The following is a 23,216-nucleotide window of genomic DNA, read 5'->3' as shown; positions in this document are numbered from 1 at the left end:
GGAGCGGATGGTGGAGAGAAACCTGCTGCCTTTCCCACCTCCTCCCCAGCAAGACAAGCCTGGGGAGCATCACTGCCTTCCCTGAAGGTACCCGGTTATCGTGGAGAGGAAAGCAGCCTCTCAGAGCCCAACAGCCCCATGGAAAAGCACCTTTGTGTTCCCATCATCCTGCCCACAGTGCTGATGTTGAGGCTGATGGCAGAGCTTCTGCTTTGTGCAGGAGAAGGGGCATCATCCACGCAGCCCTGGGCAGCAGCAAAGGCTGCCAGGCAAGCGCAGCCCTGCTGATGCCACAGATGGGCTGTGATGCTCAGAGAGCCTTGGCTGTGGAAAGCCAGTTCCCAGCCCACGGCTGGAACATCTTGGCTGCAAATAGCCTGAGCTGGCTGTGGGAAGATGGGACAGTGAAGAGGGGACAGCCTCCACCTTTCCTGCTAGCCCGGAAGCTGCCTTAGGCCTGCTGGCAGTGACTCAGCTATCAGATGGGAAGAGCAGGCATAGCTTGCCGTCTGCTTCCCCTTCCTAAAGTACTGAGGCAGGGCTGGTGTAAGCGGAGGGGTAGAAATAGCTCTGCATGAAGAGGGGAGCGTGCTGCGTCCCCCAGAAAGCATGGCAGCAGATGCACCTTCCCATCCCTAACAGAGGGGATGATTCACCCCCACTGCTTCCCCCCCTGGCGTCTGGCCGACAGTCCTGCATATGGCACTGGGGGAAGTGTCAAATCCTTCCTGAGATGCCGACTGTGCTGATTTAACACCCTGTCACTCACAGCCGCTGCACAGGTGTGACCCAAGAACACCCATTCTTGTCCCCGGATCAGATGTCATCTCCTCAGCCTGCTGAGCCTCTTATTAGGTTGGAAAGTTGGTGCCACTTACGGTCTTTTCTATCTTCTTCCTCCTCCTCCTTTCCCGTCTCTCTCCCTCGGTAGCTCGTCCTACCATCAAACTATTTCTCAGTTTCTGGAGCAGTAAGATCTTCCTCATCTACTTGCAGGCCTGGACTCCAGCACCGCTGGCCAAATGATGCTCTCCTGTAGCATCATTCTTGTGGGAGATGGTCCAAGAAGCAAATCCCAAAGGCTTGTGTTTGCTTTCTTATTGTCGCTGGGTAATATTCCTTCCTCAGTGCCACAGGTCAGCCAAGAATCCCCTTCAGTGAAAGAGAAGGGCAGAATGGGATGGTCTGACCTGGAGTGAAGCTTCTGCAGGGTTTTAAGGAGCAGTTTGCACTGCAGGTGGAAGCTCTTGTTGTTTTGCTATGGCAGGGCAAATTTAAGCCTGGGGAAAGGATCTGGGTCTTGCAGAAATACTAAGTGCCTCTTCAAAGCAGACAGCTTTGATCTCGCTGGACACAGTAAGCACGGTGCAGCTCTTCCTGCCAGACCTCCCATGGGTATCAGCCCACTGCAGATTGATTTGCACTGGCTGAGCTCCTAGCCCAGCAAGACATGCAGGTGCTTTCATTTTTAGCCTAATGGAATGTATTATTTTCCACCAGCTCAGACTCTCTTACAGTGATTTCATAGCTCCACCTGCCTCAGCAATAATCCTTGCAAACTTCCAGTTACACGGAGCTGATCCGTCTGTGCAATAGGAGTATGCCTTCAAATCAAATATTAACACTGGAACCCATTCTGTGCTGGATGTTGCATTATACATGGAGGCATTTCATTTCTCCAAGGGATGGCTTGCAGCAGGGAGCACACCGAGGAAGTAGAAGTGTGTCTGTGTTGTTCTAGCACAAACACAGCTACGTGGATGAGCCGCAGTAAGAACAGAATTTGTGTTAGATCAGGAGGATAAAATTGGATTGAAATTGGATATGTTCGAGTACATGCCATTGATCTCATCGGTCCTTACTTTACATATGGTAGATTTTCTGCTGCCAGGATAGAGAAGCAGCTCTAAAATAAGCCAAAGGTATGTTAAATGGAGAGCAATATGTTCGAGCGGAATTACCATGTCACATCTCGATTTGTTTGAGAGCCAGCAATCATGTCGGAGCTGTGTTGCTTCGCACCGTCTCTTGTTCACACCGTCGCTATGGGTGTTCCTTGCGGTGTAGTTCAGATTCATGTAGCCCGGGTGAGCAAGAGGGGGTTCAGTCTGCAGGTAGGGAGAGCAAAGCTGCTTTCTGCTGGCTGTGTGGGGCTGACCTGCTGTGGGCAGAGCTGGCTGGAGGCTCCTGCTGGGCTCCCAGCTCACCCAGTCTGATGCTTCTTGCCCTGGCCTGGCTTGGTAGCCCTGTAACTGTGCCTCTGTTTCTCTCCTTGCCAAGAGGGAGGCCTAAAACCTATTAGTTTGCAAAGATTAATTACTCGGGCTCCTCAGCATGCTTTGCACTTGTCAGAAGGACGATGATTCCTCTAGAACTGGAAACCCTCCTTCTTATCTTTCCCACACTCGCTGCTTGCCATCTGGCTGAAAAAAGGCACAAATCCTTCGTTTAATTATACTGCGCTTTTTATTATCTCACCTCAGATTTTGTTGTTAATCTCTTGTACAGATTTCGTGTACATAAAGTGGAGCCTTTTAGCTTCACCAAGCTGTAGCACTTTCTCTTCTGATGCTGCTGATATCAGTCAGCTGAAAGAGAAGAAGGAACAAGTGTCCTTAAAATTTGTCATTACGCTTTATGTATCATTTCCTCCTCCTCAGCTCCTCACCGAAAGAGCAAGGAGGCAAACTGAAATCAGCACAGGAGAAGTAGAACAGCAGCTCCCGCTGAGATAAAAGGACCCTTTTGTTGGGGAGTTTAAACCCAAATCAGACAAAGGTCTGGAGACAACACTGGTAAGAACGCCTCCATCGCCCTCCAGATCTGGAATAGCTGCAGCCATCGCACCCCTGGACTTCTCCTCCTGCAGCTCCCAAGTGCTGGGAGCAGATCCCAGGGCTGGATTTTTTAGCACCTTTAGTTGCAGCGAAGCAGATAAGCCCCTGTGCAGAGAGCAAAGTGTTCCTGTATGGCTGCAGGTACGGCTGAGGTGCCTCACCTGTCCAGGTTTCATTATAAGCTCTGCTGGAAATTGCACCCTAAAGACTGAGGACTTCTGAGGAGGGGGGAGTAGGGAGGTAGGAAGCAGCGCTGCTGAAGATTATTGCAATGCTTAACAGTCAACATCAGCTCTAGGACACAGCACTCTAAGAGAGCATATAACCTTCCCAGAAGAAAAGTGTATACATGAGGGAGAGTGGGGTATCTGAGGACTCTGTGAGCAAACGTGACACAAAAGCCCTTCCGAGGAATATAAATATCTCCATGATGATGAGCTGGTGAGAGGAGAGAAAGGCAGAATTCCCAAGGCAGAAATCAACCCCCTGCCAGTACCGTTTGGGGTGTCCTGTAACACCTCCGTGAGCAGTTTCTCCAGGACACCTTGGTATTTTTCCAGCTGCCTCAGGATGAGCCGCATCCCAGCTCTGGCAGGAGCTGCTGGCTGCAGAGGAAAGAAGAACATCAGAAGGAGGAGCAGAGCACGGGCAGGCAGGTCAGGGTGCTTCAACCCCACTTTGCTCACGTCAGTAGAGGGTCTGGGGTTGGTGTGAGGGGAAGAGGATGATCGTTATATCAGGGGGGGAAAAAAAGCAGTGTTTTGGAGTCAGCTCCTTCTAGTGCCGATGCAGTGCTGTGCTGTTCAAAGTGCCAGTTTTCGTGTATTGGATCATCTCTGGTCTGACTCAGAAATACAGATAAAGGCACCTACTGGCAACAGAGACTGTAAAGAAGAAAAATCATTTCTACACCTTATAATCCTCCACTATCTCACACCTTGACCCTTCAAAACATCAGCTTTACTGATGCTGGTGAAGCATCCTGCATAAAAAAAGGTTGAGGATGAGACATCACCCTGCCTGCAGCCTGAGCAGCTGTGAGCCGTGGCTCAGATGTACCCAAAGTAAATAGAGTTGTTCCAGTCATGGCTGGAGGCACAGGAGGGCTGGTGGCTGCATGGGCTTTGGGTACTGGGAAATGCCAGTTATTTAATGCTTTGAGCTGCGAATCCTTGCTGTTTAAATCCTATTATTGATGGCTGCTGCACCACGTTTGGGAGAGCAGTTGCACATTGAGCTGCACGTTGGCCAAACTCCATGGCCTCTCTGCCTGTCCTGTGGTTTGGGCTGGACCTTCACACTCCTTGTGTTGGCAGAAGATGGTTGTGTTGAGCACAGGAGGGGCTGCTCCGACCGGACAAAGAGCTCCCTGCATTCGAGTGGAAAAGCACAATTTTCAGACCTAGCTAACCACGTAAGCATGCCTTGGAGGGCTCACACTGGCACTTAAATCCCTAAAATTGGCAATTTTCTGCTCTGTATACAGCCTTTGGGGGGGTGCAGCTGTATGGGCCCCAGTTTATAAGTCAGATCCTGCCAGCGCAGAGGGCTGTGAGATAGGAGGTGAGCGACACCAGACAGCTGATGCAGAGCTGCCTGAAAGAATGACAAGTTAAAATCAGACCCGCTGAGCTACAAATTACTGCCTTGCAGTCGGCTGGCGTTCCCTGAATGGCAGAGAAAAGACCTCATGTTGTTTCCATCTTCCTGTGTGAAGGTGGAGGCTAGGTGGGTCTGAGGGGCGTCCAGCCTGCTCAGTGTCTAAGGTAATTTGTGGCATGGAGGTAAAACTGCTCTCTGATGAAATCTTGCTGGGTTGCCTGGCAGAACTGCTATGAAATGGGGGGTATTGCTTTACGTGACTGTGAGCTCCATAATACCACCCACTGTCTTCTCATGTGGCACCTCCAAGTATTCGTCTGCAGCCTGGACCCACGGGACATCCCTTGGGCTGTTTGTCCCCTCTGCATGTCCTCATCGGATCCTTAGAGCCACATGGTTCAACGTACCTGGATAGTCTTCATCCTGTCGATACCTGCATCAGACTGCTCAGAGAAGCCTTCCTCTTCCAGCTGCTGCAGAGGGGTCAGGGATTTCTTCTGCCCTTTGTTCCTCTCCTTTTCCTGCAACCCCACAGCAGAGAGCAAACAAGGCAGTGATACACAGCATCATGTGAGCACCAAACGTGCACTGTGACGGGATGCCCTGTGGCCATGTGCCTTGGAACAGGGCACAAAACCCAGGGAAATGGAAGTCTAACTGCTGCCTGGAGCCAATGCAGCGTGGTTCCCTGGGTGGGTGTTTGGGAACAAACCCATTTGGTGACTGTAATATGCAGGAAGGGCTGCAGTGCTCAGTGTAAGACTGGGTTACGGGATTGCAGGCAATGATCTGTAGCAAATATGACACTCCTGGATGACTGCTTTGATCTGTGCAGGACAACGCTGTCAGCAGGAAGGGATTTACTGATCTTGCAGAGCTATTCCACTGGCCCAGTCCTAGTTCCCTCCTGTCACAGTGGCAATGAAGTTGAATGAAACCTGCACACCCTCATTGCAAATGGAGAGCTCTGTGCATTCATTACATGTTGCCAGCCTTTCTTGGAAGTCTGCAAGATCAGTCCTATCACATCAATAGGGCTAAACTTTGCTTCAGGACCCTCCCTTCCTTCAGAACCTGAATAGAACAAAACAGATTTGCTTTGGGATAAGACCAACACGACAGGACATGAAAGATGCATCCTTGTCTGTGCTCAGTGCCGTGCTGACTGCTCGCTATGGGCTTGCTTTGGTTTGAAGGTGTGCTCAGGAAGCTAAGACTGATTTCACCCACGTACCTCTGGAAGCCCCTCAATCACCAGCAGACACATAGCTAAAAGGGTAACGATGTGTGAACCATCTGGGGACCGTGCGTGGGTCCGTGTCCTCTCCTTCAAGGAGGCTGAAGGATGTCTGTGCTTCCCACAAGGAGAAATCACAAGCCAGAGAGCAAATGGGTATTGGAAAAAAGATTTCACCCCTGTATCAGAGGATTGCAGCGTGCGGGGGAAGCTCCCTTTGGCTGTGTTTAAGGAGAAGATGCAGTCTCTGAGGCTGCCTGCCTGACACCTTTCAACAGTATTAGTTTCACATCAAAAGGAAAAACATTCTCTCTGCGCATCCCAGAGGTGACAACCATCTGGAGGATGGTTAATTATTTGTTACAACAAAAAGACCCATCAATGCGGTGATGGGAGGCTGCAGCTCCTTCACAGAAATTACAGCCACTAGCAGGGAAGAAAGAGAAAGGAGACCCGCTACCAGCAGATGAGATCCTACACGGGTTATCTGTGTTACCCCCTGTGTGTGTCTCCTGGATTACCTGCATTTTCTGCAAGTCGCTCTGGGTGAAGAAGGGCACAAAACCTTCAGCCTGTTCTGCCAGCACCGACATCACGTACAGCAGGAGCAAAGCAGCCGCCTTCCTTGAAACCATTGCAAGAGCCTGAACAAGACGGGAAGGAGGATGCCAGGGTAATAACAGAGAGGGCCATTTAATGAGAAATCCCTCTGGCCTTTCATCAGTTGCAATCTAATTTAGCCACCAGCTAACTAAAGATATATTTACTCTTCCAGATGCTCCTAAGCTGAGAATAGAAGCGTCTTGACTGACAATTCTCTCTCAAACCGTTTCTTGTAAACAGATTTGTTCTTGAGCAATATCTCCAGAGACTGAAAGCCCGGCCCTTCAGTACTGTTAAAGACTCCTCTGTTCTGCAAGCTTTAGCCCTCCAGCTGTAGTGGTTTAAGACCTGCATACATCCAGAGCAAAACACTCCCGTCGATCCCTCTGACAGCAAGGGAGAGTGCGATGCTGCAGGAGAGAAAGGACGCGCTACGGCTGCTTTCGTACAGTTTGTTTTCACATCTCTCGCCCCCGAAAACCAGCACTGATGGGCTCCATCTTTTAATAAGCCTCGTTGGGTCCAAGAGAGCTGCGAAGGGCGTTTGCCAGCCTTGCTCCATAAAAGACGAGCATAAAGGGCTTTAAAAGCTGCCTTCCGAAGTGATTTAACAGTGACTTCAGATGGGAAGAGAACTTATATAAACATTAAATGCTCTCTTTAAATATTAAAATATTCTCTCTGGATGCATTTAATGAAGTCTGGTCCCACAGCTTAACCACTCTACCTGATTGGAACTTGATCCTTAATTAGTTTCAACAACCTCTCTGTTTGGACACCATTAAAAAGACGTCATTAGGTCAAATTTGACCCCTGAATTAGATTCCACATAAATATCAGCTAGTATTGAACCGAAGGCGGTGCAAGTTAATAAGTATTTCCCTCTGCAGCACTTCCCAGTCCCATATATCGCTGTGTGCCAGGCCAGGGAGGGTGATGGGAGTGGGTTTGGATGTGGCACCCAGGCAGCTCCTCCCTGCCTGCATACACTGCAACATCCAAGCTGTCAAAGCAGGAGCTGCTGCAGTGATCCAAAGGGGATTTTCTCAGGTTCTTCCCCTTGTAATACAACGTGTTGATATGCATATGTGCTGATAACACGGCGTTATCTCAGTGTCATCAATCTCTTGTGCGGCTTCATTTATTCTAAGATTGCAATAAAATACTGCCATATACAGAGATAAACTCAGTCACCTCCTTCATCTCTTATTGACTAGCCCTCTGCGAATTGATTCCCTCTCTTCCCCCAGAGAAACACCCCCGCACATTACTCTAGTCAAAAAGAATATCTTTTATGCATGTCCCTGCCTTAGTTTGTAAGCAGGATGTGTCTTCCAGACCTGAGATCACCAGCTCAGTGCCTCTCCAGGCGGATACGTACCTCCTTGTTTGTGAATTTGCTTCATAGCTACAAAGAAGAAGCACAGAGCAGAAGGATCCCAAGTTCAGAATCAGCACAACAAAGCGCTGCGGTCACACAAGGCTGGGTGAAGCGATGCCCAGCTCTCCTTATGGCTGCATAACTTGGGGTGAAATGCCAGTTTGGGGGCAGGAGGGTGAACATCCACCTGGTTCTGGTGGCAAGACAGAGCTCAGCTGATGCACTGTCTTCCAAAGAATCAAACTGCTGCTGTCAATAGGAACTGTGTGACTTAAGTTCAAGCTGTTCAAAGCAGCTTCCCAAGTGCAGAGGGCCACCCAGGGCTCACCGTGCCTGACTGGTTCTCACGGTGAGCAGGAGCTGATGGAATCAATGCTCCCACCTTGGGATGAGAGCAGAAAGCACCTTTCACCTTGCTTAAACATTGATTTGCTTTCCTCTTCCTCATCAGAGCTCTCTCATGTTCAGCAGCAGCCGCTGAAGCCAACCCACATCACCAGCCCCTATCTGAGCACACACAGCTCACCCCACTGAGCAGGCAAATAGAAGCTCAATCTATGCATGCACCCACCTGGAGAGCACTGCCGGGATGCTGCAGGTCAGACCTCTTGTTCCTTGTCACACCCAGCTGGGATCCTCCCTTATATACCCACTCACAGCCACATTCCTGCACAGCACCCACACTCCCGAGCACCACGAAGCAGCTACCTGGTATGCATGGAAATGGGTGCACCAGATGGGCAGCACCTTTATCTGCATCGGGTTTTTAAGAGTTTCCAGGGTGATCCCCATCCCCGCCTCCCCAGACTGGTGGCAGCTGTTCTGTGCATGATCCACAGCTGCAAACAGCCCTGAGATGATCTGCCTCAATTTCCCCATCTGCTCACAAACCAGCGGCTCTGCACGAGGAATCCCAAGAGCCAGCAGCCTCAAGTGGGGGGGATGCAAGAGGAAAAAATAAGCTGGGGAAGCAATGAAAGCCTCCTACATCAACCAGCTCCATGGGGTGTTGTGGCAGGGGAGCACGGCTGTGTTCTGCCCGGATGGCTGAGCACTGAGCAACATTTGCTGGAGACAAGAGGAAAAGAGCTATGGCCCAGGCCTGCAAAATGTCTTTTCCCACCTATCTCCATCACAGCTGGTCGATACGATGTGTACACAGCGCACCGAGTGCTGGGCCTCACCATGGGCTCAATGCTGCCACTGCAATCAATACTGCTCAGTTTGGGCCAAATTCTTCCCTAAAAGCCGTGGCAGTCGCTAAGATCTCCGTGCATTTATTGCTGCTTATCGCTGGGCAGCACAGCAAGCTTGGAGATAAAACTTACAGAGTGGTCAGCATAGTTTTTATCCCTGGGACCATGGAATGCGTGCTGATGAAATGGGGACGAGCCATCACTGTTGGCTTGGTTTGTTTCCTACCCACCTTTGCTGCGGATTATTGTGCAAAGCCCATCTGACACCAATCCCTGCTTTAATTGACTTCTCTTTTTTCAGTGTCTTTTTCCTAGTTATGATGGATGCAGCTGACGAGTCAGCAGATGGTGTTGGGAAGTGACAAATTACCAGGAAAGGTCACTCCTGCGTAGCACTAAACTTTGCCGTGTCTTTTCCCCTTTTACCTCCAAAATGTGGCTGCCTGGCAGCTTTCCCATCCATCTGCGATGAAACTCTCAGCGTCGGAGAGAGCAACCTTTAAAATAAAAAGGGAAAAATGGGAATTAATCATATCTGAATGAGCCGGGTGCTGGCGGCCAGGTTTGCCTCTTCGTTATGCAAGTGAGCTCAAAAGGGAAAGGAAACAGAACTGAAAATAAGAGGCCTGACTCCCACCCTCCCCATTTTCCCTTTACATTTCCCCTTAAGGGCAGGCTTGGCGTGCCCCATTGCCGACACAGAACAAGGATACATGAAAATAAAGGTCACAGCTGGAACTCTGACCCCCAGCATCGTAATGGGAGAAGTCTGCCCTGCTGCGGCCCCATTAACGACTTGCAGTCTGTAGGCTTCCCAGAACCTCTCCTGGTTTTATGAAGCAAAATTGCAGCGGAGGTGAGAAGCTTCACAAAGAAACGGATGTGCAAAATGGAGCTGCTCGCAGTTCTGCAAAGTTAAACGTTTGCCATAATTGGGAGTAATTTAACAGGAACCTGGCAGTGGGAGCGAAGGCTGTTAAGCCACGTATCAGTGGCAATGTCAAGGAATCAAGGGAAAGCGAGTTCCCTGTGCCAGCAGCACCGAGCATTTGTCTCCATGGCCTGTACTTTTCCCTCCAAGTCGCAGTGTGTGCTTGGGGCTTTTTGGCAGGGAGGCTGCATGAAAAGCAGTTCTAGAAGCCAGCACTGAGCTCCAGCCCCAGACAGCTGCACAGAGCAGGCAGAGTGAGAGCAGCTGAAATCCCATATTCTGCTCTGGCCTGAGCCTGGGCAGGGATTTTGGTGCCCCCCCGCCAATGAAGGCTGTAATGTTGGAGTATCAGAGCCATAGCAATAGCCCTGATAACTGCTATGGGGTGAATCAACCCCCATTTTCCCTTATAAAACCTCTGTGCATTAGGCTGGCATATGTGAGAAGGAACAACTTGCCTTCCTGCTTGGCAGAGCGCAGTTTGCTCTCAGTTCCACCAGACCCACAGCAGCCTTTAGGGTTGCACAGGTTTGCCTCCCCCAGTCCCTAACACCCCTTTCCCGGTGCCTATGGCAGTGCTGGTCTCACCCCACTCCCATCAGATTAGTTTTGCTTGGGTCAAAAACCCGGCGTATGTGCTGCTCAATGTGACATCTGCAGTCATGACTGAAGTCAATATGGGTAAGGAACTCATTCCAGGCTCCCTGCTTTGGAAGTAGGAGCAGAAAGCTCTTTCTCACAGCCCAGGCAACATCCTCCAGCTGCTGTCTCTGCATGGATGCATTACAGATTTAGCAGGGGCTGCTGTCTGTGGCTGCCGAACACTCCTAATGAATAAAGCACCAGTGGCAAATTTTAATGCAGCTCTCAAAATATTAATGCTGGATAAATATTTGAAGAATCACAGGCTTAAAACACATGTTAATTTGGGGCATAAATATTTGAAGCAGGCAAACACTCCCCTCCCGTCCCCACTTTTGCTTCACGTCCACTTCCATTTCTCCTCGCTGGTGTTAATTCATGGTAATGCATGGCCGTGCAGGGAGAGAATCAATAGCAAGGATTTAACTCCTGCTGACGCCCCAAAACAGTTCACCCACCTGGTTCTAGCAGCTAATAATGATCTCTTGAGTTAATGGGGGGTTTGTCTCGTATTGTTCTTCTCTCTTCTTCCTCTGTTGCTTGGTTCCTATTCCTGACCAGGAATGGACGTCCCAGAAGTGGGGGCACCTGGAAGCTCTGCCTGCTGCCTCCCCTTCTGCAGACCTGCAATGTAACATGAAATGCTTCTGGACACAGCAGGATGGATTTCACTTCCCCACCAGGGGCAGAGGAGGATCGAGGGCCAAAGTGCCCCATTTCCTGATCATTCCATTTAAGAAAAGGAAATAAAGCACACCCAGATTTCTGTGCTTATAAAAACATCACAGTGTCTCAAACGGGGAAAAAGAAATAAGGGAAAAAATGATTCCTTGTTTTGTTGTCTTCATTTCTGATCACTCCTTTGCCATTCTCTCCCCAATCTGGAACGAGAGAAGAGAGAAAAGAGAGGAGGTGAGAAAACAAGATGGGATGCGGCTCATCTGTTTCCATTTTGGTTTCCAAATCCAAAGCACCAGTTTTGCACTTGAAGGCTCAGGAATATTTTTAGGAGCAGTGGAAAATGCAGCTTCATGCGCAGTGGGGGCTGAGCCTGGCTCTTCCCTTGGCTGTCACTGCAGTCCCCTTGCATGGAACAACCCCATCCTGGGATCATCCAGCAGCCCTGGGCTGAAGCTCTGGAGGAAGGGACATCATTCAGCATTTCAGGAATGGAGTTTCCCACCCCGCTCACAAGGAGTGTTTATTAGGTTTGATGGAAGACCAATTTAGCCTTTACACACACCAGGCACCTGCTGACCTTTTATTTTCATGTTACCTCTTTGTACCTGCCCCTACTGTTCTGCATCAGATAACAATATATCAGGTTAAGCATAGCAAGACGAAAAGCTCAGGCACTGAGAAGTGCATTAAATCGCTGCTTTGCAGGGCTGCCTGCACTGCCGGATCAGCAGGAGGATGATGTATGATATTCTTGCTCACGTAGGATACAGAATGCAGCCCTGTGATCCCCTTTGCAGGCAAAGTTTGCAGGTACACCCTGTCTTCCTGCAGAAGGCAGCAGCGGTTTTGCTGAGGAGGGAAGGGGAGTAAAAGCCGAGGTAATAACATTCGGGATCCGACCTCCAGCATTTGCAGTTGTTGGCCATGGAGATTATCCGTCCACGGGAGAACTGTAGCATGAAAAGACCTTGCTGCTCTCAGTGCTGCCAGCTCCCATGAGATTTCCCGATACGGTGCACTGGATTATGCTGGATGGCCAGGATTTATCGCTGCTTTCAATGGAGAGTCACCCTTTTCATTCCAGAAACCCTCAGCCGTTAATAGTGGTTTATCTGCAACAGGGGAGAAGAGTTTGCTGCTGCTTTATCTCCTTTCAGACGTTCACGACAGCAATTCATTCTGCAAGGCAGCAAGGAAACAGGGTCAGATGTCTTCAGGGTGAAAAAGGCTGCACATGGAAAGATAATGTGTGCACTGAGCAGCACTGGGAGAAACCCGGAGCCCGACAAAACACTGCAGGACGTGGGAACACCCACTGCAAAAGTCAGACAGAAGCAGAACGACCCGCAGGGCCAGGTGGGTCCGTACAGGCAGCTGATGGTCCCAGCACAGGACTCAGATTTGACAAACAGCCTGCTTAATCTGTGCATGTTTTGCTTTGGTGATGAATAGCAACCTCAGTGAAAGCCTCTCAACCACAAAAGCTTTAGAGAGCTGAACAGTAAAGATTGAGAATTAAGGAGAATAAATATTAATGAAAGGAGTGGGAAATTAATCATTTTTTCCAGGTGATCTTGCCATTACTTTGCTCAGCTGTGCGGGGCTGCTGCATTTACCTCCTCTCTTGAGCACGTGCCCTGGATCCTGGTGGGAGCGCAGGGATGTGCCACAGCACGAGACCACAGATTGCATGTGGGAAGGAAAATGAGGCAGTAAATGGGAAGGGAGCAGGAACTGTAAAAGAAAAGAGTTGGTTTCCTAGCACAGGAGTCAGCCTGCAACAGGAATTGGTGCAAACCCTCCTCTGGTTTTGGTGGCCAGAGGCCAAGCACAGCACCAGGTTTAGCTCAGCCAGGCACAGCCTGGAGCCAGCTCTGTTATGTAAAGGGATGGGGAGAGCCGGGCTGGGCTGGATGGAAGCGATGAATCCAATTATGGGATGAAGGGCAAAGGGAGGGAAGGGACACATTTGGACTGGAGCAAATCTCTAGAAGGCTTTAAAGCAGGGACAGCGAGAAGATGAAATGACAAAAATGAATTCCAGTGCAGGATGCCCGGCCTCAACCACAGCCAAGTGAAATAAGAGCCCCAGAGTGGGGTATGAGGCAGGGAATAGGGCTCTGCTGGTGGCCAAGGCAGTGATATGAGGGCTTCTTAGAAGACCCAAAGTGCTTGGAGCGCCCACGGGCTCATAGAGCCAATGGAACACAGAGGTGGCCCCACCAAGCCAAAAGTAAGCCATCCACCCACATTTCCTCCATGCTTTTCCCCAGCAGATCACCCCCATCTGATCTCTCACAGCAGTCTCCAGGTTTCTGCGGATAGAACCCAGGGCTGTGCACTGGAAATGGAGAAGAAAAAAATGACCCAGTTATGACAAAAGGAAACAGCACGTATAAAGCATCGCTGCGGAGGGCTGCAAACATCCCCAATAAGGCCCCGAGGAATAACAGAGTCCAGCTTTGAATGGGATTTACAAATGAAAAAACAAAAGCTGAGCCCCGTCTGCCTAAACCCCATTTTCCCACCGCTCAGCCCTTCTCAGAGCTGTGCCAAAGTGCTACAGAACGAAGGTGGTAGAGCTGCACTCCTGTCCATGTTGTTAAATGGGAAACCTTCCTTCTGCCTCAGACTTCACAGTGCAGAGTCTGTCCCTGGTAGAGCCCAAGGAGCAGAGCCCTCGCTTTCCCTGCAGCCCCTCTCCACATCCTGCTTGTGTTGAAGAGCCCATAAAACAGAACAAAACCAAGCAAGGATTCAATTCTTATTCTCCAGTTTGCAAGGCAAGGATCTCACAGCAGCAGGCAGCATCTGCTCACTTGCACTGCCCATCACCCCCATGGATGTGTGGCTTGCTCCCTGGCACAGCTGCTGACACACAGAACCATGGTGCTGCTGCTTTGGTTTGCTGGGCAGTGCTGGCTGCCCATCCTGGTGCTGCAGGGCCTGTAAGGCTGTCTTGCAAACCTGCCCACTCTGCTACAGCCCTCGTTTAGCACTTAGCTAAAGGTGTTGACAGCACCATGCTGAGCAGCACAGGTTTGCAATTGAACCAGGATTGCTCAGCTCCTTGGCAAAGAAATGAAAGGTCCCAAGGAATTCCCACCTCTCCAAGGAAATCCTGCTGTTCTTGCAGGGATGTTACCTGGATCAGTAGCAGGAGGAAAAGCAGGGGAGGTTATGAGGCCCTGCTCGCTTGCCAGCACTGCACACATGAGCTGTGGGTGGCTGTGGTGAAGCTCTCCCTGCTTCCCAGCTGTCTTCTGGCCCTGGTGCATCCACCCCCTGCATAGCTGTGCTGGTGAGAGCCTGGAGATGGGGTATGAAGGGAACCTGCATGGAACCCTGGATATGGGGTCCTTCTGACAAGGCTCCTCATGCAGAAAGCAGTGCAGGAGACAAGCTTCTGTGCATTCTTATTTTTGAGGAAGGAAGCGAGGTCATGGCACGGAGCCTCTCACAACCAGTAGGTCCTTATCTTGGGTGGATGCAGCTGTGCCAGCCCAGAGGAGCAGCAAAGAGCCACAGTTGAGTTAACTCATGCTGGGCAAGGAGTAGCCAACCAAACCAAACTGCAAACGCATTTCTGTCCCCTCTTCTCTCTGCCACACATTTAAATCTATCCCAGCTCCTGGAACGGACTGATCTCCATGTTTGTGTGCACACATCCTGCTTTGGACGGGGCAGCTGGCAGCGCCTCCCCCATCACATCCTGTCAGCTCCACTCAGCCTCACCTCCACCAGGAGCTGCCGGGAACGAATCCAATTACAGGATAAAGGGTTTTCTTCCCCTCCATATGGTCTCCATAACGCTCTGGCTTTATCTCGCTTTAACCCCTTTCCTGGTAAGGGAGCTCACAGCCTGGCGTAAGCAGCTCAGCGCAGCGGCCGCACGTGGCTGCTATCTGATATGGGGAGGTGAGGTCTTCCAGGGGCAACTGCCCACGAGGAGGAAGGAGCCCCTCCAGAGGAGCGATGCAGAGCAGTGCACTGCAGAACCAAACGCAACATCATTCTCCATTCAGTGTTTGTATCTGGTGCTCATGGCTAACGTTTAAGATCCTGTGCATTAGTCCGTCAGTGGGATTTAAGCCCAGCTGCTTGCCTCAGGACTGACTTCTGTTGCTTCCACGTTCCCCTTGCTCTGTAGTTCATTCTATGTTTCCCTGGGCATGTTGCTCCTTTGCTTCTGCCCAAGCAGCAGTGAGCAGCGTGCTGCCTTGCACAAGGACAGGGACAGCAGAGGGCTCCCAGCCACCCCTTCCCACGGCTGTTTTGCTGAAGCCCGATGAACCAACCGTATCAGCTCGGTTATTTGATTATAATTATGGTTTCTTGCTTTACACAGGACATGAAAGCCCAGCGAAGCTCAGGGCTCCTTCACGCAATGTGCTGACAAACAATGAATAAGAGAATCTCATCTCAAAGAGCTTAGCAAAGCAGAAAAGCCTGCAAGAGGGAAGAAAACCCTTCCTTTTCTTAAGGACAAACACAAAGGAACAAGCCTCTCCTCCTGCATTAAACAGGGTCTGAATTTTGCTGTTGCTCAGTCATAGCATCGGCACAGAATGCAATCCAGAGCTCTCTGGGAGACAGCCCGTAAAGTTTCCCCACTAAGAGACACCAAATTAAAGCCATCACTTTCCATTTCTGTGACACGGAAGGAAGCGAGGTTGCATTCAGGACACGTCCTGGAGGAACCAGCTAACCTCCCTGGTGTCATTTTCTTCTGCAGAGTTGATTCAAGGCCTTCGGCATCGCTCCGGCGGCTGCTGACCTGCAGAGAGCTCTAAATCCACATCGACACCAGCCTCAGGGGATCGGCCAAAACACCAACCTCAGCTTGCGAGGGAGAAAGCTGGGTCCTCGAGGGCAGCTGAGAAGAGACAGAGCCACGCTCAGACCCTCCAGCAGGACACATTTGGCTCAGGCTTATCTGCTCCATGTTCAGCTCCCCAGAGTGGGAGAAGTCCAGCTCTAGTCCAAGCAAAAGTCCCCTTGGTTCCGCTGTTGGCAATCCTGTATGTGAAAGGTATCTGGGTGCTAAGCATGAAGCCAAAGTCGTACCATGTATTAGCTGGAATGCAGAGGGGAGGTTTGTTCTCTTCAAAGGAAAGCTTAAAACAAAAAGAGTAGTGAAATCAATAACTGATGGTGATGATACCAATAATAATCCTACTGATCCCATCCCACAGCATCAGAGCACAATCCAAAATAGACTTTCATTTCACCTCCTCCTCCCTCAAACCCGCTTCCTTTGTACAACTCTATTACCCTTTAGAAGAATATGAGACGCTATAAAATGTGGCAGAAATTCTCACAAAGAAACATTGGGAGGTGAAAACAAAATCTCCCATGAGATCACCGTGTTTTTATATAAAGCTCTGGAGGAAAAAAACAGATCTGTCATATGCTGCTGGCACAGACAGCAAAGTCCACATCTTTTGAAGACGGACAATCAGTGATGCTTCTTGTCTGAAGAGCTGCCTTCTACCAAAGAAGGTGGGAATGGCACACTGGAATTGAGATTCACATCTGCGTGTGCTTTTTTATATGCAAAAAACACATTCAGCTGAGTCAGAATCCTGACCGTAGTCAGGAAAGGCATGAAATAGGTGAAAGCTTTGAGAAGTAGAGCCATAGGACTGCTCCACACAAACCTCTTTCTCTCATGGAAGATCTCATGGAAAGTCTAAAGGAGACCCAGACTGGGAATTCCATGACTGCCAGTTCTGTGGGATGTGCAGGGAAATACAGGCACAGACATCCCATGGGGATCGCTTATATCAGGGCACCTGAGGCTGCTGTGACCCACTTACTCTTGCCACGTCCTAGTTCTGCTCCTCTGACCTGTGCAGATGGATCAGTGGGACAGCAATTAGGGCATCAGCCATCCTACCCACACCCCTCAGCCTTCCGCTCCTGCCCTCTAGCTCCAAGCCATTCCCGTCATGCAGACCTCATTCCTCCAGCAAGACACCGTTGACTTTTTCCATCTACGTTGCCTTGGTGGAGGGCAGCAGTGGAAGGAAGCTAGCAGCTTACCGCATTAACAGATCAGGGCCATTAACGCCACCAGATGTCAGAGATTAATGGCAGAGCTTCACTAAGGCGCCTTAGGCAGGTCTCATGGAGAAGGAGCACCCATGACCCAGAAGGAAGAAATGGGAAAGAGCTTGGGCAGGATGGAGCATTGGTGCTCCGAGCTACAGCTGACCCTGCTGAGAAGGTTTCATGATCTTGTGTGCTCTGGAGTGGGAATCCAGTTGTGATGGAGACACATACCCAAACCACATGGTGCTCACACTGAACCAGGCACCACAAGCACAGTGGCCAAACTCTCTCTGCTCTTCCCCCAACAACTTTCCCAAGGGCAGTGAAGCAGAGCTGGGTACCCCACACCTCAAACACTTCTATAGGCGGCTAATGGACTCCAGGGATGCCCCAAAGGCTGTGCTCCAACATGGACTCAAACAAAGACCCATTTCTCCCATCAGTCATCCAAAGGACCTGCTCTCCAACTCACCACCTCTCCTGCCATTGCCCCTCTTCCAAAGGGCTCCCCAAGCCCATCCCTTCCTCCCCGCAACTCCTTAAACAACGTTAAACACTTATTGCCAATTAATACGCTTTAATGCAGGTTTTGGGGCCAACTGGCTACTTAGAGGGTGCTTAAACCATCAGCCCCTCTCAATCCCGTTGCCCTTGTCATACAAACTTAGCCTGGCCCCTAATCCTGCCTCCCCCCGCACTCCTTCAAGGAGGCCCAAAGGTATAAAACCTCCCTCGGCACGCGGCTCCGCCGGCCCTCGGCACGGCGCGGGGCCAACGCACCACCTCTCCTTCCCCCAGGACTTACTGGAGTTCTTAGTCATTCATTCAATTTCGGAGCTGGGGGAGGGACCTCCTGGTAGGGTGTTTATTTGTTTCTTACCATTGGGTCCTATTTTTCTTTTTCTTTTTTGGTAATTGGGGTCGAAACAAAATTCATTACCATAGAGTGCTTGATTAAAAAATACCCTTAAACGCAAAGCAGCTGCCATAGTACTGGCAGGATGAATGGGACAGAAGGTATCAATTTTTATGTGCCTATGTCCAACAAGACAGGGGTGGTGCGAAGCCCCTTCGAATACCCCCAGTATTACCTAGCCGAGCCCTGGAAATACCGCCTTGTGTGTTGCTACATCTTCTTCCTCATCTCCACTGGTCTGCCCATCAACCTCCTCACCCTCCTGGTCACTTTCAAACACAAGAAGCTCCGGCAGCCGCTCAACTACATCCTGGTCAACCTGGCGGTGGCTGACCTCTTCATGGCCTGCTTCGGCTTCACTGTCACCTTCTACACAGCCTGGAATGGATATTTCGTCTTCGGTCCCGTTGGCTGCGCCGTCGAGGGCTTCTTCGCCACTCTGGGAGGTAACGGCTGCAGGGTGGGACGTGGGGGGTGAGGGCCAGGCTGGGCAGAGGGTGGTCTTGCTTCTTTATAGGGCTTTAGAAACTCAATCCCGTATCCTTATGGGGCTGATGAGATGGCCTTGTCTGCACGGGGCAGAGCTCCTCGTGCAAGGTTCTTCTTCCCTATGGTTAGAAAGTGGACAGGAAAAAAAGATTTATTCAAGCTTGATTTTGAGGGCAAGAAACACCCATCTCAGTGCTAGGAAATGGGAGGGCGTCCAGGTTTGCAGCATGAAACCTGGGGTTGCTTGGCTAAGCAGACCAGCATGCATCCATGGGTCTTGGGTCTTAGTTGCACAGCTAACAAAGACCTGCTAGGGATGGCCACCCAGTGTCCTGGGGTCAGCATCGTGCATCTTTACCACCTCGTTCCAAGGTGAAGCATTTGGGAGGATTCCAAAGGGAAAGAGACCACACAGAAAGGGTTTGGGTGAAACAATTGCGGAGAGGACTGAAAGACAAGGAGGGCAGTGACAGCTCATCTCAGGGCAAAAAGAAGCTGAGGCAGCCCCTACCAGAAGAGGAGAGCAGCAGCATGGAGGGGAAGAAGGATTCCAGGGTTTGCAACAACTGCTCAGCTCAGCTCCCCACTTGCCTTTGATTTGGTTGCTCTTGTGAGCTTCCTATTTCATCTTTCAGGGACACCGTTGTAGCCAACGCTTCACCCTTCAAAAGCCCCTTTGCAAAACAACAAAGACTCACTTTGCACCCCCAGCCCACACAGCCATCCGGGCCCACACAACACCTTCTAATTTATCTGACAGCTGAAAATCCTTGTGCAGAGACTCACAGCCGCTGCACAAACTTTACTTTTTTTCCCCCTCTAAATGGGATATTTCCTGCAGTGATGCTGGTCTGAACAAAAGATGGATATTCTGGTAGGCAAAACAAAGCAAGGCATCCTGATCAAAGCCGAGGACATGGGAGCGGTTGGTCTTGGGCTCAGAAGACCACATGGGTCTGCACCATCTCCAGTCGTGAAAGCCTTCATTACTTACACTTCCAGTTTTCCTAGCCAGTAAAGAGAAGGAGGCTCCTGAGCACAGGGAGGAAAGCTTGATGGGAAGCAGCCACTGAGCAGCAGGTCTCCAGCGAATCCTAGCACAGGGTGTAGTTATCAGCAGATTATCACAGCTGGGGGCATTAGCAGGCTTACAGCACCGACTAAACACTCCCAATCCCCTGAAGTTTAATTATCCCTTATAAATACATGTGCACGTATGCCTACCCACACAGCCACCTCCTGATCCAGCGCTGGTGGAAGACTCATGAAATACACATCGAAAGGCACCAACAGGTTTGGACACATCTGGTGTCTTTACCAGAAATTACACTTCTTTGCACCCAGATGGAATCCTCTCTGTTGATTTCTTAAACGATTACAACACCACAACGATCCCTTCCTCCATCACCAGCATCCCACTGAGGAGCAGATACTCCCCTCAGCTCTCAACCTGCTGCACATTCGCAATAGATTCGCAGTTATCGAATAGGATGCTGGTTATCTGATCCCCATCTCCTCTGCTCTTTGCTGTGACCGTGGAGGGAAAACCAAGTCTGAAGGAGCTCTCACCATCACCAGACCCTCTCTCTTTCCCTCCCTCCTGCAGGCCAGGTTGCCCTCTGGTCCCTGGTTGTCTTGGCCATAGAGCGTTACATCGTTGTCTGCAAGCCCATGGGAAACTTCCGCTTCTCTGCCACCCACGCCATGATGGGCATCGCTTTCACCTGGGTCATGGCCTTCTCCTGTGCTGCTCCACCCCTCTTTGGCTGGTCCAGGTGAGTCGGGCTGTAGAACCACCTGTGCTCCCAGGGCTGACGCAGTGCTCACCTCAGGTGGGCAATCAGAGGCTCAGGCTGTGACCAGCAGTTCCCATACACCAGCCCAGTGTAGACCTGACTGTGCCACTGCCCCAGCTGGGAACCCCACAGGACTTTTCTCATTACTTCTGCCATGCTTTCCCTGCATCCCATCTGTCCTTCTCCCAGCACTGCAGTGAATTTCACTCACACTTGCACACATCTGGCTCCTTCAGGCACCCACATCCCCTGCCAGGAGACAATGCCTCACTGAGAGCACAGGGGAGGAACAAGTTGGAGGTGATTTCCCTAATGCTGCAGCTCCAGCCCCAACTAATACCCTGCTGCAGGGCTGCCCTGCTGGACATAGTGAGTCCCTTCCACTTCCCTGGGCATGGGCAGGAGGTGACTTTGGGGCAGCAAAGTCCAGCCATCACAACCCTATGACGGTACAGGGGCAGACGGCCCTTCTCCAGCCTTGGGTCAGCATCCCTGGCCAGGCAGGTCCTTGGATGAATTGCCCTTAAGCCACGGCTACAATGACATGAGCCCGACACAACTGCAGGGATTGAGCTCCCGAGAGCTCTGCCCACTGAGCCAGCAGCTCCCATCCCTGCTCAGCATCCCTCCATCTGCAGAGGGAGAGAGCAGGTGGTTCCCGGCAGGCAAGTGCTCAGCCACGTAGGAAGGAAATAAATAGCCCTCTGCCCGTGGGAGGAAGCGGTGTCACAACAAAATGATGCTGCGCACCCAAGCGCAGTGTGTCAGCATGGTGCAAGCCATGGGAGCTGTGCTGCAAAGCCAGCGAGGGCAAGAGCATGAGGCAATGAGCAGGGGGCAGAAGAGAAGCCAGGGAGCAGCTCCCACACGTGCCATATTGGGAGCAACCTCATCCCTGGGGGAGGTGGTGCCAAGGTGGAAACCTGATGATGGTTCAAACCTTTCTTGCTGGCAGGTACATGCCGGAGGGGATGCAGTGTTCCTGTGGCCCTGACTATTACACCCACAACCCCGACTACCACAACGAGTCCTACGTGCTCTACATGTTCGTCATCCACTTCATCATCCCAGTCGTGGTCATCTTCTTTTCCTACGGGCGCCTCATTTGCAAAGTCCGAGAGGTAACACCTGGCACTGGGGGGCAGAGAGGAGAATGGGGACAGGATGGGCAGTGCGGGCAGGGATGGGTGTGTGGTGTCATGGGGAAGTAAACCTGGGGGCTGCCCCTCACCACCCTGCACCCACAGGCAGCCGCACAGCAGCAGGAGTCAGCCACCACCCAGAAGGCAGAGAAGGAGGTGACGCGGATGGTGATCCTGATGGTGCTGGGCTTCATGCTGGCCTGGACGCCCTATGCTGTAGTGGCATTCTGGATCTTCACCAACAAGGGAGCAGACTTCACCGCCACGCTGATGGCAGTGCCTGCCTTCTTCTCCAAGAGCTCCTCTCTCTACAACCCCATCATCTACGTCCTCATGAACAAGCAGGTGAGATGCCTCGGGGTAAAGACCCTCCCCTGCACCACGGGCACCTCCCACCAGCTGCATCTCAGCCTGGGGAGCAGCATAGCTCAGGGCTGCTGGCAGTTCTCAGACCCACAGCACACCCTCACCATCCTCGAGTGCTCACATTCCCCTTCTCTCTTCCCAGTTCCGTAATTGCATGATCACCACTATCTGCTGTGGCAAGAATCCTTTTGGTGATGAAGACGTCTCCTCCACCGTATCCCAGAGCAAGACTGAGGTCTCCTCCATCTCCTCCAGCCAAGTTTCACCTGCATAGACCATGGACAGTTTGAACTGGGTGACGGCCGAGCTTGGGGACCAAGACATCCCCAGACCCACAACCACGTTCCACTCAGTCACTCCCCTGTGCACTGAAGCCCTCCCCTGCTGTCCTGCATGCTCCTGCCTGGCAAAGCAGCTGTGTGTGTGCTGCTGCTGCTTCCCTTGTCCCCACCTGTGTTGTCTCCCTGGTGCCAACATGGCCATCTGAGCTCTCCCACAGCCCTGAGCACTACACACCCTGCACATCATCATTGTGATAAGCTGATCTTGGCACAAGAGCATGGGAAGGGGGAAAGAGCAACCTGAGGTTGTTATGGGGAGTGGGGGGAGTCCCTTTGTAGCACTGAGTCTCTGACCCAGGGTGTGTGTGTGCAAACACCTTTCTCAAGGTTCCACGTGCACATGCAGAGCTGCAGGGTGGGCAGCAAGCAGAGTAGATACTTCTCCCACTGGGGCACCACATCCATCCCATGTTCTTCACCCTCTATAGCACCTCTGCAACACCCAAACCCAGCCAGATCCCTTATCCAGCTCCTGGGAGCTGCTCAGCGTTTGGGGATGTTCCCTACCCACCCCAAGTGCCAGCAGAGATCCCTGCTTGGTTCACATCACACCGTAACATCAATGGGAAAGCCCAAACTTGAATCTTCTCCTCCCTGCTTCCCTCTTAGCATCCCCTTCCCCCGGTTGCCCAAGGGAGTGTTTCATTTCCAAAAGTAAGCATACAAAGACAGCATCACAGCAGACCCCAGCAGCACGAATCCGTACCCACAGTGCTCCCAGCTGCCCCATCCCAGCACCAGAGGATCCATCCCTGCGGGGCTGCACATCCCACTGACGGCACCGCTGGCAGCGATCGATACCCGCAGTCTTTATAAATCAATATAACAAATGGAGCTGTGAGAGGGCTCTGCTTCAAAGCCCGACGCCCCGTATCCCCAAGACAACACTGTAGATATATATATTTTTGTCTTGGAACCTGTAAATATTTGCTCGCATCCTTTGAAGTCTCTATCTTTCTCAGCCCTTTCCTTCCCCCAACTCCGAGGCACAGAAACCACCTC

The 23,216-nt window shown here is 51.2% G+C and overlaps 2 protein-coding genes and 1 long non-coding RNA gene across 4 annotated transcripts; 1 reads left to right on the top strand and 2 right to left on the bottom strand.

Annotated features, from left to right (window-relative positions):
* Positions 1-2,556: 2,556 nt before the first annotated feature.
* On the bottom strand, positions 2,557-12,242 carry MLN (motilin). 2 transcript variants are annotated; one of them, XM_072356222.1, is made up of 7 exons: positions 12,011-12,242; positions 10,888-11,310; positions 9,283-9,353; positions 6,198-6,320; positions 4,847-4,960; positions 3,334-3,442; positions 2,557-2,588 (listed from the first exon to the last, which is right to left on the bottom strand). In XM_072356222.1, exons 3-7 carry the CDS (start codon positions 9,313-9,315, stop codon positions 2,581-2,583), a joined length of 387 nt encoding a protein of 128 aa, XP_072212323.1. In that variant the 5' UTR covers positions 9,316-9,353; positions 10,888-11,310; positions 12,011-12,242; the 3' UTR covers positions 2,557-2,580. The 2 variants fall into 2 exon arrangements, with proteins under 2 accessions (XP_072212323.1, XP_072212324.1); XM_072356223.1 differs by lacking the exons at positions 9,283-9,353; positions 10,888-11,310; positions 12,011-12,242 and adding an exon at positions 8,232-8,431.
* Positions 12,243-12,758: 516 nt separating this feature from the next.
* LOC140262064 (uncharacterized) lies at positions 12,759-18,379 on the bottom strand. Its single transcript, XR_011905804.1, has 3 exons — positions 18,256-18,379; positions 14,256-16,227; positions 12,759-13,451 (listed from the first exon to the last, which is right to left on the bottom strand). It is a non-coding gene; the product is annotated as an uncharacterized lncRNA (long non-coding RNA).
* Positions 18,166-22,147, top strand: LOC140262063 (green-sensitive opsin). Its single transcript, XM_072356163.1, has 5 exons — positions 18,166-18,526; positions 20,176-20,344; positions 21,321-21,486; positions 21,613-21,852; positions 22,016-22,147. The coding sequence occupies exons 1-5, from the start codon at positions 18,166-18,168 to the stop codon at positions 22,145-22,147; spliced, it is 1,068 nt and encodes a 355-aa protein (XP_072212264.1).
* The last annotated feature ends 1,069 nt before the right edge of the window (positions 22,148-23,216 follow it).

The sequence above is a fragment of the Excalfactoria chinensis genome, chromosome 23, assembly GCF_039878825.1.
Source record: "Excalfactoria chinensis isolate bCotChi1 chromosome 23, bCotChi1.hap2, whole genome shotgun sequence".
NCBI classification, from domain to species: Eukaryota; Metazoa; Chordata; class Aves; order Galliformes; family Phasianidae; genus Excalfactoria; species Excalfactoria chinensis.
The sequence above is the reverse complement of the archived record's forward strand: the minus strand, read 5'-3'. Positions and strand labels throughout refer to the sequence as shown.

What these genes read in the sequence shown, in the direction of transcription:
- LOC140262063 (XM_072356163.1), top strand. Translation starts at nt 18,166, where the DNA reads ATGAATGGGACAGAAGGTATCAATTTTTATGTGCCTATGTCCAACAAG. An exon ending in TCATTTGCAAAGTCCGAGAG is followed by an intron (nt 21,487 to 21,612) that starts GTAACACCTGGC and finishes CTGCACCCACAG; the next exon opens with GCAGCCGCACAGCAGCAGGA. An exon ending in ACGTCCTCATGAACAAGCAG is followed by an intron (nt 21,853 to 22,015) that starts GTGAGATGCCTC and finishes CTCTCTTCCCAG; the next exon opens with TTCCGTAATTGCATGATCAC.
- MLN (XM_072356222.1), bottom strand. Translation starts at nt 9,315, where the DNA reads ATGGGAAAGCTGCCAGGCAGCCACATTTTGGAG. An exon ending in GCGACTTGCAGAAAATGCAG is followed by an intron (nt 4,961 to 6,197) that starts GTAATCCAGGAG and finishes GTGGGGTTGCAG; the next exon opens with GAAAAGGAGAGGAACAAAGG. An exon ending in ACAGGATGAAGACTATCCAG is followed by an intron (nt 3,443 to 4,846) that starts GTACGTTGAACC and finishes TTTCCTCTGCAG; the next exon opens with CCAGCAGCTCCTGCCAGAGC.